Raw genomic sequence first — 18,615 nt, forward strand, 5'->3', positions numbered from 1 at the left:
TTTTAACTATTATTTTTATTAAACATTATATAAATAATTAATTATTAACATCCAATATTTAAAAGTTAATAACTAGTTAAATAGTAGACAACTACTAAAACAATAACGGATATTAAAACATCTAATATTAACTAACAGGACCCGAGGCCAATTTGGCTAAGGGTTTAATGGTATGATACAGAGTGAAGAATGTGCATGCATCTGCAAGCGAGACACAGAAATTTTGTCTTATTCACAATATGATTATGTTTTTCCTACCAAGGAATGAGGAAAGTTTACAATACATTACAGGTTTGAACCAAATCAAGCCAAGCCAAGGTATACATAAGCAAGTTCTGAACCACAAAAGTTCATTCTAAGGAAAATTAAAATAGATGCTTCATACTTTTCATAACAATCCAACATAACAATCTTAAAAAATTATTGCATTTGGAGTTTCCACCTATTTACACAATTCAACCACTAAAAGAACCCCACATATCATGTCAGTGACGGTACCACAGCAGCACCTGAAGGGAAAGAAAGAAATCCAGAATAAATCGATTGTCCATAGACAACTATTAGAGAGGAGCAAAAGCATCTGAAAAAAAATAAATGGCAATGAAACACAGCACACCGACGTCTTTGACCCTTTAAAAAGTTCATTTAAGCCAATTTTCTTCTTCCATGGACAAAAAAAATTTTCCTCACATAAAAGATCTAATAATAACAATAATAATAGAGTTATATATCTGTTGGCATGTTAAGACGGAGATGTAAAAATATTCTACTAGCAATCTTTCTGCAAACACTTGTAATCAAATCAGGGTCTAATTGTAACAATTTCAACATCCTACAGATGCAAAATGATGTGCCCTGAACTCCAGTTTTTGGCCCCATTTCTCTGCCTCCGCATAAAATTTGTCATATGAATATGTGAAAGATTGCACATAAAAGAACTGTCAACATATACCATCATACTAACCATTTATCTTCTCTTTTCCTTCTTCCTTTTCTTCATCAATGGTTCTCCAAACAATATCTTTTAGTCCAGCTGACAGGTTCTTGTAAAACTGTAAGTTAAGCCAATTGATTTCAAAATTAGAGCTCATAATATTAAAAGAAAACATGCGCTCCCTCAAAAAGTAAAAAAAGAAAGACATTCCACAAGAAAGATTAATTAAGCAACAATGCTAGGCTAGAGACAACTATTTTTGTCAGGCCCAATCTGGTCAATCCAGGAAGCCCAGAAAACAAGATTAAATTGTGGCTGATTGTTCAACAATTGAGGGTGCAAAGACAGTAACATATTTATAGCATGTGTGTCCTTTGTTTTTATTTTACATCTTTAAAAAAATAAAAATAAAAAACTAGAATAGACATGGACTGCCTACACAGGCATTCACTTTATTGATGTCAGTGCTAAGATTCTTTTATATTTAACATTTTTCTTGCATCTCCTTTAACCAGCTGCCACTCAAGCACAACAATTTAATACCAACCTTGTGAAATTCTAGGGTATCTCCACCAGATTTGCGAAGTTCAACCATATAAAGAGAAGGGGCCACCTCAAAGATCTGAAAGGAAAAAAAATCTCAATAACAAATAATTGTAATACCATAGAAAAATCATTTGCCATCATAGATAATCCTCAAGACATACCTCAGTTGCAATAGATAAATGACCCTTACGTCCAGTCTTCTCCCCTTGCAGCTTCATCTGAAATTGGAAACAGACGAATGGTTCACAATTAACAAACTAACAGTTGACCTAAAACAATAGTTACAAAACAGCTGAATTTCTGGCGCACTTATTTCAACAATACACATTGGCCAGCAACAGCGAAATAAAAGTTCATTCAGCTCATGCATTACAAAGGCAAAATGATTAAACATGGAAAGAAATTTATTTTGATTTGATCATATCCATGGCATCTTTCACAATCCCAATAAAGCTGTAGCAGAGTCAAACCAATACAGACGGGAAGGAATAGGACACATACTGACTATATTTGTTGGTCAAAGAGATGGATATAATCAGCATAAATCCAAATGTTTAACCTTTATGCACTTTGCAATGTGATCCCCAAATAATAATTGCATGAATCAAGAATTAAAATAAAAAAAAATTGACAATTTTCAATTTCCAGTCACCTACGCCTAAGGCTGAGACATAAATATTTAATCCACTTGCATGCTTGAGTGTAGAAAAGATGCCAACTTATACTGCAAATGGACCTACCAGCAATCAAAATAATAGATTAATAAAAATATTTTCTTTAACCCCCTTTCTGCTAAGTCATTGTATTAATTCTTGTTGGACTCTATGCAGTGGTTATTGGTAACTGTTGTGAAGTAAATTGGGCTAAAAAGTCCATTGAAAATATACAACTCAAGTTACTCAACTCAACTCAACTAAGACTTTATCCCAAAAATTTGGGGTCGGCTATATGGATTCGCTTTTTCCACTTTGAACGATTTTGGGTTAAATCCTCAGAAATGTGTAATGCTTCTAAGTCATGTTGTACTACTCTCCTCCAAGTCAATTTAGGTCTACCCCTTTTTTTCTTTTTATCCTCTAACCTAATGTGCTCTACTTGTCTAACTAGAGACTCCGTATGTCTACGCTTCACATGACCAAACCACCTCAATCTCCCTTCTCTCAACTTATCTTCAATTGGCACCACTCTTACCTTTTTCTCTAATACTTTCATTACGGACTTTATCTAGTCTAGTATGGCCACTCATCCACCTTAACATTCTCATCTCTGCAACTCTTATCTTAGATGCATACGACTCTTTCAGTGCCCAACATTCACTACCATATAACATAGCCGGACGTATGGCTGTACGGTAAAATTTTCTTTTTAATTTATTGGGAATCTTACGATCACATAAAACTCCCGTGACACGTCTCCACTTCAACCATCCGGCTTTAATCCTATGACTAACATCCTCCTCACATCCCCCATCTACTTGAAGGACTGAGCCTAGATATTTCCATTGAAAATATATAAAGGTAAAATATAAATGGTTGGGTTGCAACATTGAATTAGCTAGTCACATTTGATGTGTAAAGTAAATCAATCACTTATATATGCCCGTATTAAAATGAATTAAGGTATAATTTTCTCAGCACACTCTCCGAATTTAACATTAATTATTCTATCATTTTAATGGACATTAACTGGGATTCATTGTTTGGGGATTCTACAGCAACAGAACCTGCGTGTCATGTCAGGAATTCTTTTTGACACTTCAGTATGGCATTATTTTTTAGAGAAAATAAATAAAGTTCAAGATAAAATCCAGACTCTTGCCCTAGATAATCAATCTAAATCCTCATTAGTAAGATTGTAAAATAGAACATAATCAAACCTTGAAGTTATTTTTCTTGACTTCAAAACCCAAAGGCATTGCAGTTTCTTCAATTTTTGAGATTATCTCGTTAGCTGAACGTTTGGATGTAAATCTGGTTTCCCGTTTCACAAGTCCCTGGTCCAAACAGGAAAAGTAAAAAATGTTAAGTTTGTGTTCATGAATAACTGAGCTAATGACTACATATACAAAGTATGACTCATCAAATTATGGAATCATTAAGTATGTGACACAACAGTTACTATTGACACTTCAGTCCAACTGTTTCAAAATCTTAACCCTGTTTACTCAAACAAATTATTGGGTTTTCTATTTCTTTTTCTTATTGGAAGAGGGAGAGGACATGGGGTTACAAATAAATATTAGCACACAACAGGTATATGATAAAACATGCCACGAATGTTAAATCTACAGATCAATGGGCACTAGAACAATCCAGACACTTTTGTCACAATTTGAGAACATTTCAATATCCATTTGTATTAAAAAAAAAAAAATTTAAACCAAAAACAAAGCAGAGGACATATAAGCAGCACAATATATACCATTTGCTTCTCAAAAAGACTACTGAGGTTGAGGCCCTGAGATGTAGAAATAAGTTCAAATGCATTCATTGTTATAGGTGCCACAGGCCCTATTGGAGCTTCTCCTCGACTCTCCACGACAAGGTTTTGACAATACTGTTCACCAAGAGAAAATCAAGCACATACTAGGAGCAAATGACAAGATACACAACTGAAATATAAGAATCTTACCCCTGATTCATTGAAGATAGAGTTCACATCATCAAGACTAACTTCAGCTTGTTCAAAAGTAGGTGGCTTATATCCTTTCTTAAACCACTCATTTTCAATAACCTCAGCAATAGTAATACGCTGTTGCATACCATTAGCATACAAAGTAAATTCAGAGGTGCCTGATGCTGAGATACATTCTTTCCATAAATTAAGATGCACACATACATGTAAATAAAAGAATGTGAGAGGAGAACATACCGTCAAAGGATTAGGATCCAGAATTCTTTTGATGAGTTTCTTTGCACTTGAGGAGAACCATGGAGGACATGTGAAGTCCGCCTTAAATATCTGTAATCACATAGGAACCATATAATAAATTAAAATATACAAAAAACAGAGATGTACAACAGTATACTAGGTTACTAAATCCCAACAATGAACAGTTCCTACTTTACAACGCCTGATGTTAACCTGATATTTACTCTCCTATTGTTATTTGAATCCTTACTCCATCTGAGTTCTGAGTTCTGAGTTCTCACATATATTGAACAGCAGGTAAGAATATTATAACAAAGTATATCGTACAAGTGATCAGGACAACTAGCTTTTGATTGCCTCATTTGGAAGTTCTCAGTCTCAATTTAAAGCTAAGATGCACACAAGAAATCTTTTACATACTTTGTTTGACTTAGTCTCAAAAGCTTGTGTACATGAACAAGTAAAGTTATAAGGATGATGGAACTAGTCACCTTTTTATAGAGAGCCATAAGGTTGGATTCTTCAAAAGGCAAGTAACCAGCCATTAAGACATAAAGAATCACACCACATGACCATAAATCTGCCTTTGCTCCATCATAGCCTTTATTATTGATAACCTAGAAAAGTGAGGCACCAAATAATAAGAAAAAGAGAACAAAGGGTAGATAAGGCAAGAACGAAAGATTTGCCATAAAACTAGCATACCTCAGGAGCAACATAATTTGGTGTTCCACATGTTGTGTGAAGTAATCCATCTTCCTAAATCACAAATGGAAAAGAAATTAGTAATGAAATTATCTAAGAAAAAATTCAAAGTTAACAACTAATGCTCATGCAAGCCAGCCTTGCCACTTTTATTGAATAAATCAATGGCAAAGCATCCAGGCCATGAAGTCATCGCACTCACTCGAACTTGCTGAGGTAGTGCACTTAATCCAAAATCTGAAACTTTAAGAACTCCACTAGCATCCAGTAGCAGATTTTCAGGCTGCGATACAAAACCACATTAATTTTCCAATCTTACATAACAAAAAGCCTCCAAAACTCTACTGAAGAAATTCAGAGGGTGAACATCAGTAGCAAATTTTAAGTGAAGTAAACAGTAAAATCTTAAACCTTTAGGTCTCTATGGTACACGCCTCTGCTATGACAGTAATCTACAGCATTGATAAGCTGCTGAAAATACTTTCTTGCTTCATCCTCTTTCAACCTCCCTCTACTTGCCTAACTCAAGGAAATAGCAGACAAATCAAATAAAGACATGAGAGTTGTTAAAAACTTTGTACGATGGAAGCAATTATTTTGGACATATCCACTTACAATTTTATCAAAAAGTTCACCGCCAGTAACAAATTCCAAAACAATGTATATTTTTGTCTTGCTTGCCATCACCTACAACAGCAATACCACTGGAAGTCAGTTATATAACCAAAGAACAGAAAATGTTAACATGTGCATTAGTAGTGACACATTACAAAATAAAAATTAAAAAGAAGATTGCAAACCTAAGTGAAAATGCAAGAGGAAGATTAGCTAAATCAGAATCTAAGCTACTAGCTCAAATAAAAAAGGTTCAAAAAAACTAAAAATACGTAAATGGCCTCCTAACCTCATACATACGGATCACATTTGGGTGTCTAATTAGTTTCATGGTTGAAATTTCGCGTTTAATCTGCAAAAAGGCAAACGAGAAAAAAATGACATTTAATAGTCAAACAGATCAGATATCATCAGTATGATAGAACACATAATAAACTTCAATGCCCAGAAACAAAATTTCCATTTGGTTAGCCAGCTAAATTTGTTCCCCCCTTCCCCCCTTCTTCTTTTTCTTTTTATTCTCTATTGTATTTTACAATATTAAAAAAGAAATCACACTATTTTACTTTTCCTCAATAGTTGACAACGCAATATTACTGTACTAGGCGTAGCTTAACCAAAATAATTAAAAAATTATTTCTTCCTCAAAATAAGCAAATTAATAGAATTTCTCAAAATGTTTATTTTTCCTTCCCCTCGGTCAAGTTGAGAAATAATAATTGAATAAAATAAAAAACAATAAAACAGAAACGCAAAGCTCACCGCTTACCTAACGAGAAATAAACAATGAAACAGTAACGAAGTACTAGCGTAAGAAATAAAATAATAAACTATCCTCCCTGATTGCAAAACGACGATTCAACCTGTCAAGTTGACTTTTCCTCTTTTTTTTTTTTGACCTTTTCCCCATCTCATTTTCTCGTTAACCAAACAGCAAACAATAATAAAACTCCTCCTAATAGACGATTGAAAAAATTGCAAAATCATAGGATCCAATGGAATTAATGTGTAAGCTATCAACGAAAACCATTCAAAAACAAGGAAGATATAATATAAAATTAATCAATACCTGACCGATCATTTTATGCCTGAGAACCTTCTCTTTATCGAGAATCTTAATCGCGACATTTTCTCCGGTCTCTGAATTCCTAGCAAACTTCACCTTAGCAAATGTCCCTTCTCCCAGCGTCCTTCCCAACTCGTACCTCCCTACGCGCGTCCGACTGCTAGTCGCAGCACTCCCTCGAGACGTCATTCTGCCCTCTCTCTCTCTATGTTTTTGTGCGTGTGTAGGATTCCAAATTCTCTCTGTAACTCTCACTTTCCCTATATTCAAATTGCAAAATGCAAATCCTGCGTCTCTCTCTCAGTCCCTAGAAATTGTTCATCAAGACCTCTTCTTCTTGCAGGGTTGCCACACCTGAGACTTTACCACCCTCATCGTCTTCAAATTAAAGCAAAAAACGAAAACTAATTATAGAAAATAGAAACCCTAAAGTTCCTACGATGAACAAGCTTCAAACAAAAGGGGAAAAAAAAAAAAAACAACTCTTTTAAATCTCGAGAATCAAGGGAGATGTGTCGAGAGATAAAGGCAAACAAAAATCGACGGTTTGATCAGACAAGGAACCCATAAAGTCGGAAAAATCAACGGACGTTAAAACCATGAGGAAATTAAAAAAAAAAAAAAAATCTTTCTTCGATCGATTGTCACGTAAATGAAACGGAAAAATCACAGCTTTTTCACGCCTGCAACTGTCATATTGTTGCTCTTGTTGTTGGGTTTTTTTTTTTATTTAATGAGGGGAAATTGAAAAAGGAAAAAAAAATAGAGTGGCGGAGATCTGGCGGAAGATCGGAGCCTAAGAGGAAAGAATCCGAGACGTAAATCTGTAATCTGAGAGCTGAATCTATGGGAGTAAGATGTGCGAAGAGGCTGGAGTTGGTTTTGGCTATGAATTCTGATTCGTTGTTATCCCAGGCAGGTTTTATTTGGAGCTTATTAATTACGTAGAACGGCTGTTATTTAGTAGAACGGTCCACCGTCCACATCCCAATTTTCAAATTGAATATTCCTTATGTTGCCAGATAAAAGAAATGATTATTCCATATGTTTTGTAATCTATATATAAATATGTAAAAAGAGGAAAATATTAGTTTTATTCAAATTGATTTTTATTATTTATAATATTTATAATTATATTTTTTATTACTTAATTTAATTTTATAATTTATATAAATTTAAAATTATTAAAATTTAAAATATAATTATATATAATTTAAAATTTATATAAATTTAAACTTTTTAATAGTATTTATATTTAATTCTGTTTAATTAAATTTTTATTATAATATAATTTAAATTAAAATTTTATCAAATATCTTTATAATTTTTATTATTTAAAAATAAAAAATTATTTTATTTATATGAATAACTTTTTCAATGAATCCTAATATATTTCTATTATTAACTTATAATTATTTATATAAAAATATTTTAATACAATTACATTTAAATTTATCTAAATGAATAAGAAAATAAATTAATTTTGGTTAGCTAAATATATGAATTCTTTTATTAATATTTTTAAAGTTTTCTTTTAATTTAATTTTTTATAAGTTTATTTTAAAATATTTTATATAAAATAAATGTATATTTTTAATTATAGATATATTTTTAAAATTTTTAATTATTGCATTAATATATAAATTCATTAAAATTAAAATTAAATTTATAAATCCTATGTAAATACTACTATATTTACTGATAAGCTTTATATATATATATATAAAATAAAAAAATTATATTCATTAATTTATAAAAAAAATAATTAATTAGTATGTAATAAATAATAAAATTATGTGAATATTAAATTTTTAAATAATATATAATTAAATACAAAGCATATAAAATAAATTATATATATAAAAAAAATTAAATAGATAAATATATTATTTAAAAATTTAATAATTAACATAATATGCTAGGCCTAGTCTAATTATAAAATTAATATAATTAATAGAATTATTGAACTTTATAATACTATTTTTTTAATTTAAAATGGTATATTAATAGACATTTAAAAAATGCTAATATGTGTACATATGAAAAAATAAGGATTTTTTAATTTGTTAATACTATAATGGCAAATAATAAATACATATAAAAAAAATAGGAATCATATTTTGAACATATAATTATTATTTTAATTAAATAAATTTATATTTAAATATAAACTTAAATTAATATTTTGATTTAAAAATCATATAAGCATTACGTTATTTATTATATTTTTTAATTTATTTAGATTTAATAATTTTTCTGTTAAAATTTGATGTTTACTTTTAAAGAAATAATTATAAAAAAATTAATTTAAAAAATATTATAAATTAATTTAACAAAATATTTTATTGTAAATCGAATAATTGTCTATACATTTTTTAATATAATCATTTCAATTAAAAATAATAATATACAAACGTTAGTAATTTTTATTCTATTAGCATTATTTTTTATTTTGTATATAAAAAGAAAAATTTAATTATTAATTTATTATTTATAAAAATTTATTAATATTAATATATTTATCAATCTTATTTTTTGAGTTTTTTTCAATACCATAAGAAAATATAAAATTATATAAAATATTATATATCAAATAAAAACTAATAATATTAATACTTATTAATATGAGTGTCCATAAATAATTTTATCAAATAAAATTAAAGATCAAATCAAAAATAACAAAAAAATCAACATTATATGAAATTATATTAAATTGAATTTATTTTACTATTATATATATAAACTCTTAAATAGTGCTTAAAAAAGTTTAGATTTTTCATACTAATTATATATATATTTTATAAAAAATTATATAATACTAAAAACTAATTCGTCTTGATAAACTAATACATTTTATTATTAAAGAAATTTAACATAAAAATATATGAATTAATAAAATAACATATAGTTAGATTTATATATTTACGAAGCACTTGTAATTATAAAATTATACTATAATAATAAAATTTTCATTATAAAATTTACTAAAATGATTTCTTATTTTATTTATATATTTTTATTTTCATTAACTTAATATAAAAGTAATAAGTGCACATAAGACACATACGTCTACAGGATAAAAAATTAATAATAATAATAATTAATATATTATAATAATAGTATATCATATAAAAATTAATAAAAAAATTATATAAAATAATATTAAATTAAAAAGTATAAAAAATAAAAAATGCACATTTAAAAAATAACTAATATATTATACATGACACTAAAAATATATATTGTGATGTTTTCACAATATATATAATTGAAATTTTTAATTAATTAAAAATCCTATATATTAACTTATTTCAAAGATAAATAAATATATCCCTCATTTAGCAGACTTAATTTTGAGTTTTCATTCAATTCACTTATGAAATAATAATAATAATAATAATAATAATAATAATATATAATTGAAATTTTTAATTAATTAAAAATCCTATATATTAACTTAGTTCAATAATAAAGAAATATATCGCTCATTTAATAGACTTAATTTCGAATTTTCACTCAATTCACTTAGGAAATATAAAATAATAATAATAATAATAATAATAATAATAATAATAATAATAATAATAATAATAATATACATGGAGAGTAGTAATCACAAAACAAATTAATTTTTTATAAAAAGATTATCACAGAATATAATAAATTTATCATGTATAATACAAAATTTTATAATATAAAATTTTAAAAACCCGAATAAGAAATCTTAGCTTAAAAGTTGATTTTATATAAATATACATTAAATTTTTAAATAATTATGAAAATATTTGTTAATATTGAAATTCAAAGTAAAGAAAAATGTTTTTCAAATATCTATTATTTTAAATATTATTCAAAAATAAAAAAAATTATTTTAATATTTTTATAACTAAAACATTATAACAGTTGAACTTGAATCTCCAACTATTTAGGTTGATTATATGATTTTTTTTTTATATTACTCTTTTTTAGTTGATTACCATGCATGGGAGAAAATGCTAACTTGCTCAACACTTGCAAGCCCATGAAAAATTAGGGAAGTGCAATAGAATCAAAAAGAGTAACTAGGAGTATGGCTATACTGGCAACTTAGAAGGTGATTTGATTTTTATCATTTAACTTCATTTTATTAAAATAAAATTATTCAACTTATTTTTTATTGTAGAGAAAGTTCTTCTCACCAGAATTTGGTAAGAGCTGCAGCCAAATATACACGTAGCTTTTCAAACTTAACTTTTTTAAATAAAAAAAAAAAAGTTGTACCACGTTGACATACTTCTCTCCCCTTCTCTAATTTCTTCATCTCCTTCCCCTCTTTCTCTCATCGTTTTTCTCTTACCTCTTTTCTGTATTCACCATTTCAAAATCCTGGACGGTAGGCTTAGGATTCAAGAAAAAATCAATAGAGCCATTTTATTATAAAGAAGATACCATACGAGAAGCCTGTTTGAAAGACGCTCATCTTCTTGATAAATTTTGATAGGAAAATATTAATCAAAATCTAATAGAAATGCGATAAGAGAGATTCTCATCATCAAATCAATCTTGAACTTCTCATTCTGGCCCTCTACCTTTATTGTGTTGCAACGTTGAGAAATCCGAGCAGATAGTGTAAGGAAAAAAAAAAAAAAAAAGATATCCTAAAAGAATCAATGGTATAAAAGAAAGAAAACAAAGGCTTATTTGATGCTTACACTTTTGACGCTGCCAAATCCTACAAATTAACATCTGCATGAAGCTAAATCCTCCTTTGGTGACACAAAATTTTCCTTGCTAGCAACCTCAAGTTCTGTAATCAACGATTTTGAATCCCCCAACTCTATGCCTCTGCCATCCCCATTTTTCTGTTGATTTTCCCTCGACCACCATAAACACAGACCATCACAAAATTAGTGTCAATGTCATTCTTTGCAATCAAAGATTAAAAGGTCTCACAACACCAAACAACACCTACCCTTACCACTTCACATCTCCCATTCTATAGCCACCATCTTCCCTCAAATCTCTCAGTACAAACAATAACCCACGCTATCTGTTTCTCATCCCTCACCTCGCAACAAACCCATTTCACTTATACTTGCTTCCTTGCTAAACCCACATACCCACGATCACCATCCTAACACCGCCTTTTTTCCTCTCAACCAATAAGGGTAGAGACTGAAGCAAGGGAAATCTCATCGCTTTTAGCAAATTTTAAGCGAAATTTCCATTAGCGTATTCCAAATTAACCCACTGTCCTTCTCCCTCACAAGCTATTATTCGGCCTGTCCTATGACACACCAACTGCTCCTTTCCATTGACACAGAGGCACCACCACAGAACACAAGCTCCTCTATTGTCACAAAGCCACTAGCATAAAATGCAAGCTCCTCTATCACTATCAAGTACATAATAAAACCACCACCATTCTCTCTTTTCTCATTTCTTAACACTAAATAGACAAAGTTCAATGACTTTAAAGGCCATTTCATGCCCCAAACAATACATCTGCAAGAACCAGCCTCTTTCCCATAGTCAATGAACTTGGTAGGATTCGTGTGGAGCTTTGATGCTAGGTCCAAAGATGTGAAATATCGATTGTGTAAATTTCGTGTTTATTGTTGAAAATTTGATTCTAGATGTTTAGATTTTGTTCGAAATCTGAGAATTTTAATTTCATGCTTTGTGTTCATTGTTGCAAATCACTTGAATTGAAGATGAAGAGATTAAAGGAGGAGAGAGAAGTTTGTGAACGTGGCACGTTTTTTTTTTTAATTTAAAAAAGTTAAGTTAAAAATGTCACTTATACGTTTGGCCGGAACTCTCACCAAATTTTGTTGAGAAGAAATTTCTCTGCAATAAAAGAGAAAAATAATTGTATTTTAACAAAATAAAGTTAAAGAATGAATGAAAGTGTTCCTTAAGTTGAAAGATAATTGGTGCAATTTAATTGAGCTATGCCGCAAAGGTAACCAAAATGATACCAACTGTTGACAATCAATCAACACTTGTTTCGAAGAGCTTCACAACAGTCAAACAGGAAGCTTCAACATGTAAATCCTTCCACTGATATTCAACAAAAGCCCTATCCAAAAAAGAGGCACTAAAATTCTAAACTGAAGACTAAAAAAAAAAAAAATAATAATAAACCTATACCACTGAAGGAAACAATAATAGGAGGAGGATCCACGACCACAAAAACCTTGTTGGAAACTTTGTTGTGAGAAGGAAAAGCCCTTTTTTAAAAAAAAAAAAAAAAAAAAAAAGAGAGGCGTGAATTAATCGTGTGTCTCTATTACGTGTCATTATTTGATTATATTGTATCTTAGATATTCAATAATTATTCTGATATGATATGGTTGGCTAACTACAATTCTATAAAACTTATCCTTTATTAATTCTATAAAATTTATATTTTATTTTATTGGAGATCTTTTAATTAAAAAATATTAATTTTAATTTTAAATTAATTTAAAAATATTTTTTTACAACAAAAATGCGAAAACAAATCAAACACATATTAATTTATTAAAATTATAAAAATAACTAATTAAAATATAAAAATACTAAATAGTAATATATTGCTAAAATTTTAATTTAAATCACTAATTTATATTTCGTATAAAAATTATAATATATAAAAAAGAAATATTTTTATTAAAAATTGTGATCTCAACGTCTTGTTGTTTTTTGGGGCAGCTGATCTCAACGTGGATTGTTAACCTACCAAATAGTCGTACCAGTAATGATAATAAGTGCTATAAACAGCTAATTATTAATTATTGATGTTCACTGCTCAAATATATAGATATATATATATATATATATATATATATATATATATATATATATATATATATATATATATATATATATTAAATAGTGATGAATTTTAAATTATTTTAAATAATATAATATTTTTATTAAAAATATTTTTTTCACAACTTATTTTTTAACCTAAAAAATATTTTTACAATCCTTTTTCATAATTTACACATTTAAAAAAAAAATTATGATAATTTTATTAATATATAGTGAGATATATGTAGAATTCTAAAGTAGTAACTCCATGCACAAAGTCACTGACCCGTAATTATTTATGCATATATATTAAATGAATAAATATCTTTAATTTAATATTATTTAAAAAATATTTAAATATTTTATATATTTGTGAGTTAAATATATAATTAAAATTTTCTTTATTTATTTTTTTAGTATTGAGATGATGATAAGTTGTATGCATCGTATTATATTTATTTTATAAATACAAATAAATAAAGATCATCTACACTAGAATTAGACGATTCACGAAGAAATAAAAATATATTTTATAATAAAATCACGTAATTTAAATTATTATAATTAATAAGACGAAGAAATATACTCACTTATTAACTGAGTTATTTTTTATATAATAATATTGCAAATAAGTGTCTGGATATTTGTTCTAAAAAATATTTATTATGTGTGAATAGTTGATTTAGGATTTGCAACTCAAAATCCATATGTTTTTTTGATTGAGTTTTGTTTTTTTATTTTTTATTTTTTAAAAAGAATGTCAAAGGCCCAAATTGATTTTTTTTTTAAATTTAGATTTGATAGCTAAATAGATTTTTTTTTGTTTGCATTTAATTAAAATATTTAATTTTTTAATTAGCTATACCTCATTAAGAGAATGTTTGATTTAGCTACTTATTTTTAACTTCTGAATTAAAATATATTTTTTAATTTTTGAGTCAAATTAAAAATAAATAATTTATTATTTAATAAAATTACTTAAAAATAATATTTAAATAGTTTAAATATTTAATTAAAAAGTACTTAAAAATAATTTATTGATTAAAATTATATAAAAATATATGTAATTAAGTGTTAGGATAATGTTAATATTTTTAAAATTATTAAGATAATATTCTTTTTTACTTGATTAAATAATAATTTTAAAATAAATTAATAAATAAAGTATTTTTATTTATAACTTCTTATTTATTTTAAATAAATTTTTTAACTTATAAATTAAATTAAATACTAATATATTAATGACTTTATATTTATAAATAAATTTAACAAATTTATAAATCAAATTAAATATCCTTTAAATTTTAAAATTTTAAGTTTTAATCTAATTCTACTCCGTTTTTTCATTCTTATTTCCCAATTTCTAACTTTCATTTAAGTATGATAATAGGTTATTCTTAATTATACATATATATAATGCAAAAGAAAATATTTGAAGAATTTTCATTTTTAAAATTTTAATTATTTACTTTTTTTAAAAAATATAAAAGGAAAATGACAAAAAAGATGTACCTGGTGAATAGAGAACTCAAAAGAAGCGCGATAGCAACATCAACACTGTCTGATTGTATAGATAAGAGAGAGACTTCATGCTCCAAAGCACCTGCCAACGCATACGCTTGACAAAATTTACAAAGTCCAATGTCTAAGAAATGACAAGAATTGAGCTAAAAACAATGGAGAAGATGGTTCCATTTCTTGTAATAATTGCCATCAACATTCACAACAAATGATGGACAATAATAGATTAATTAAACAATTATCCATTGTTTATTGCAAGTGCCAAGGGACTTCCAAGTTTATCTTCTCTTCTCTTTAACTTTTTTTTTTAAATTATTTTTAAATATTTTTAATTATTTAAAATATTAAAAATAATTTTTATTTATTAATAATGTGACTTTAATATCACTCAATAAAATTACTTAATTTTAGTGTGTGAAGACTAGTCGAATAATGTTTTAAAAAGGTAATTTGAGCAATTGATTCAAAAGAAATCACATGATGCCATTGCTGTAACACCCCAAGATTTTAAATTTTATTATTTATGAGTATTTTTGATACTTTAATTTTATTTAAATTTTAGAAATTTTTTTGAGATTTTTCGGATTTTAAAAATCGGGTTCGATTTTCCGAAAATATAAACTTTGATGATTTTTAAAAATTAATTTAAAGACCACGTGGCAAAACTAAAAATATATTTGGAGTCTACGTATTTTTCTGAGTTTTATGGAATTTTTTTCAGAATTTTTGGACCTCGTTTTCGGTCCCGAGGCAGAGTAAAAATTCAAAATTTTGTATTTCGAATCGAACCGGACCGGATCGGACAGGTTGAATCGGACTGGTCTTCTTCTCTTTTTCTCCTCTCTCCCGCGCGCGATGGCCCTCTCCCTTTTCTCTCTCGTTTCTCTCTCCTCCCCACCCCCAGCCGCCGGCTAGCCACCTTGACCCCAGCCAGCGCCGCGCCCATTGACTAAGCCGTGGCCGCCTAAACGGCCGGAAAAAGCGCGGCGCCCTCTGGCGCGCGCGCTTCACTTCCCGGCCAAATCCGGTCGATCCGGCCACCGATTGGACCGGGTCTTGTGTCTAAAATCATCTACTCGGCGAGAGCTTTCCATAGACACCAAGAACGCCGAAATCCATCGAACGGTTTGTCCGATTTTTGCTCGGGAAGATTTTAGCCAATTTCGGCTTTTGGGCTAGATTTCTCGAAAACCGTGAATCCCACGAGAAAACCGAGGCTACCAGCACGCTCCATTCGTCGAGAGCTTCGCAACGACATAAATTTCGAATTTTTCCGACACCGTTTTTCGGTGGGTCCCACGGAACTTCGCAGTGTATTTTTGAGCATTAAATGAGCTTAGAAAATTCTGAAAAATTTATGTACTAACCCCCGTGTTATGGGCTTCGTGTAGGTATCCTCGATTCGCGGAAATTCAACAGTTGACCGGGTCTGTGAATTTCCGACCAGACAGACCCGTTACCGGAAAAGTCTCCGAATTGGACCGAGGTTTTGGCTAGCCCCCCATTGTCAGACGTCCCGAGTGCGTCCCCAAAGTCAGAATCGGCAAAGGTAAACCCGAACCTTGCTTTTTCGTAATTTTCTAGTGCTTAAATAGGATTAAAAATCCATAAAATATTTGTGGTAGCTTAGAAAATTACGATTCTTTTTGCAATAGCTTAGTAATATTGCTAAGGACCGCGGAGCAAAGTTTTATAATTTTTAGAGCCTGTTTGGGCAATTTTTGCAAAAATGATCAATAATAAGGACTAAATTGAAATTTTGCGTATTGTGATGGATGACTGATTTGATGGGCCCAGGAGGGGCTGTGTGATATGATTGAACTGTTGATATATGGATTGTGAATATAGAAGTGCGTTTTTAGCCCTTTTGCAGGTTGGGTAGGTCCTAGGTATAGGGGAGACTCTGCCGGATTTTCGGCACGACTTAGGACGTAATTGGTCTTTTCTTTGTTTGTATTGAGTCAGATTGTATTAAATAAATGTAATATGATTGTCAGGTGAGCCGGGACAGCCTTCTTCCTCCGCCCAGCCGCCACAGTGATTGTCGTCAAGTCTGTGAGTAAAATATTAATTTTAATTGTAATTTCGATATTATTATATGTTCAGCATGCCCATGCATCACTTATATGCATATATTTATGTAGTTAAACTCTAGGCACGATTTATGTCGCATTCATAACTGTTAACGTGCCATGAGTGTTGTTGTGGTAATTTGGAGCAGTGTGCGTGCGTTGGCGTGCGTGTGATGTGGTGTAGACTATGGATAGGACGGGTAGTCACGGCTTGAGTTCTTCGCTGGGAACCCGATCCTTCGAGGGGTAGTCACGGCTTGAGTTCTTCATGGGACCCTCGATTTGGTTTATTGCGAAAGTCCGCTTGAGTTCTTCACGCACCAAAGTTGGATTTAAGAGAGTCAGTATAGGGATCGGCTCCCATATGTTATGATTGATGCTACGAGTGCGTGAGTGCTCCAAATTACCTTTTGATGTTATGATGTGAAAATGTTGTTCTTTGTTGCATTTCACTCCCACAGTTGCATTAGTACTAGATAGTTATAGAGATTATGGTTAAAATTGATATTTTACTCTCTGAGTCGAACGCTCACTCCTGTTCAAAAAATTTTACAGGCCACAGGAGGATATTTTTTTGAGGTTAACCTGCTTTCTCCCTCGCAGGTCAATTATTACTGTTTGTATAAACTTGTTAAATCTTAGAATTTTCGCATGTGTTAGAAATGTTTATTTGATTTGGGTCTGTAAACTAAATTATTATTTTGGGACCTGTAAACTAAATATGCTATGCATGCTTGATGGATTGGATGAGGGAGCTGAGCTCCCATTTATTTTTATGTTGATGAGTATGTGGAGGGTGAGCTGAGCTCCCCAATTGACTATATTGTGTTTACAGGTCGGGTGAGTCGAAAACTCCCCGTTGGAAAGTCCATTTTATGGCCGGACTCTGTCCGTTTGTTTTCTTGAAATTGGGCCCAAATGGGCCTTAGAATTGGGTAAATGAACAGTTAGGCTTACTACGGGCCTCGGGGGCTTTAGGCTGACCCAGGTCCTAGTGCCGGTCCGGCCCATAGGTTGGGTCGTGACAATTGCTAATATTAATATTAACTTCAAATTATTACTACCGAGCATGATGACTTAATGATTAGTTGGATATGGAGATATAGTGCTAACTTCGATTCAATTCTATACAATAATATGATGGCTAAATACTATATTCATTCAATGGTTAGATGTAAATTGACAATAAATTATCTAATGCGTATCATGGTAGGATTTATCTCAAATTTACTAGTAAATTTTTCGCGAAATTAGAGTGAATTAAACTATTTAATTACGGACCTTACGCTTACGAAACAATGACCGTCACAATTGGATAGTTTTTTTTTTGTCGGTTAAAAAAAAAAACTTCAAATGATTAATTATCTCAAATGAAAAAAAGAAGTAAACAGAAAGGAAGGAAAACTAGAATTGAATTGTAACCTCTTTTGGTCTAGGCAATTCCTGACATATTTTTTGAGAATACTAGATTTTTTGGGGAAGTGGGTTGCTTCCTATCCTGCCAAAAT

General features: G+C 29.7%; 1 protein-coding gene across 1 annotated transcript; it reads right to left on the minus strand.

Annotated features, from left to right (window-relative positions):
- Positions 1 to 213: 213 nt before the first annotated feature.
- On the minus strand, positions 214 to 7,686 carry LOC110651317 (CBL-interacting serine/threonine-protein kinase 23). The gene is made up of 15 exons (XM_058140408.1): positions 6,741 to 7,686; positions 5,961 to 6,023; positions 5,672 to 5,743; positions 5,468 to 5,575; positions 5,259 to 5,339; positions 5,057 to 5,110; positions 4,843 to 4,968; positions 4,352 to 4,441; positions 4,112 to 4,231; positions 3,902 to 4,036; positions 3,357 to 3,473; positions 1,642 to 1,698; positions 1,482 to 1,556; positions 965 to 1,052; positions 214 to 509 (listed from the first exon to the last, which is right to left on the minus strand). The coding sequence occupies exons 1-15, from the start codon at positions 6,924 to 6,926 to the stop codon at positions 481 to 483; spliced, it is 1,401 nt and encodes a 466-aa protein (XP_057996391.1). The 5' UTR covers positions 6,927 to 7,686; the 3' UTR covers positions 214 to 480.
- Positions 7,687 to 18,615: the final 10,929 nt, after the last annotated feature.

The sequence above is a fragment of the Hevea brasiliensis genome, chromosome 18, assembly GCF_030052815.1.
Source record: "Hevea brasiliensis isolate MT/VB/25A 57/8 chromosome 18, ASM3005281v1, whole genome shotgun sequence".
In the NCBI taxonomy this organism is placed as follows: domain Eukaryota; kingdom Viridiplantae; phylum Streptophyta; class Magnoliopsida; order Malpighiales; family Euphorbiaceae; genus Hevea; species Hevea brasiliensis.

Bases quoted from the DNA above. Each gene is read 5' to 3' on its own strand.
- LOC110651317 (XM_058140408.1), bottom strand. From the start codon at position 6,926: ATGACGTCTCGAGGGAGTGCTGCGACTAGCAGTCGGACGCGCGTAGGG. The intron at 5,576-5,671 runs GTAAGTGGATAT...TCCTTGAGTTAG, and splicing joins GTGAACTTTTTGATAAAATT to GCAAGTAGAGGGAGGTTGAA. The intron at 1,557-1,641 runs GTATGTCTTGAG...TTTTCCTTTCAG, and splicing joins ATTTATCTATTGCAACTGAG to ATCTTTGAGGTGGCCCCTTC.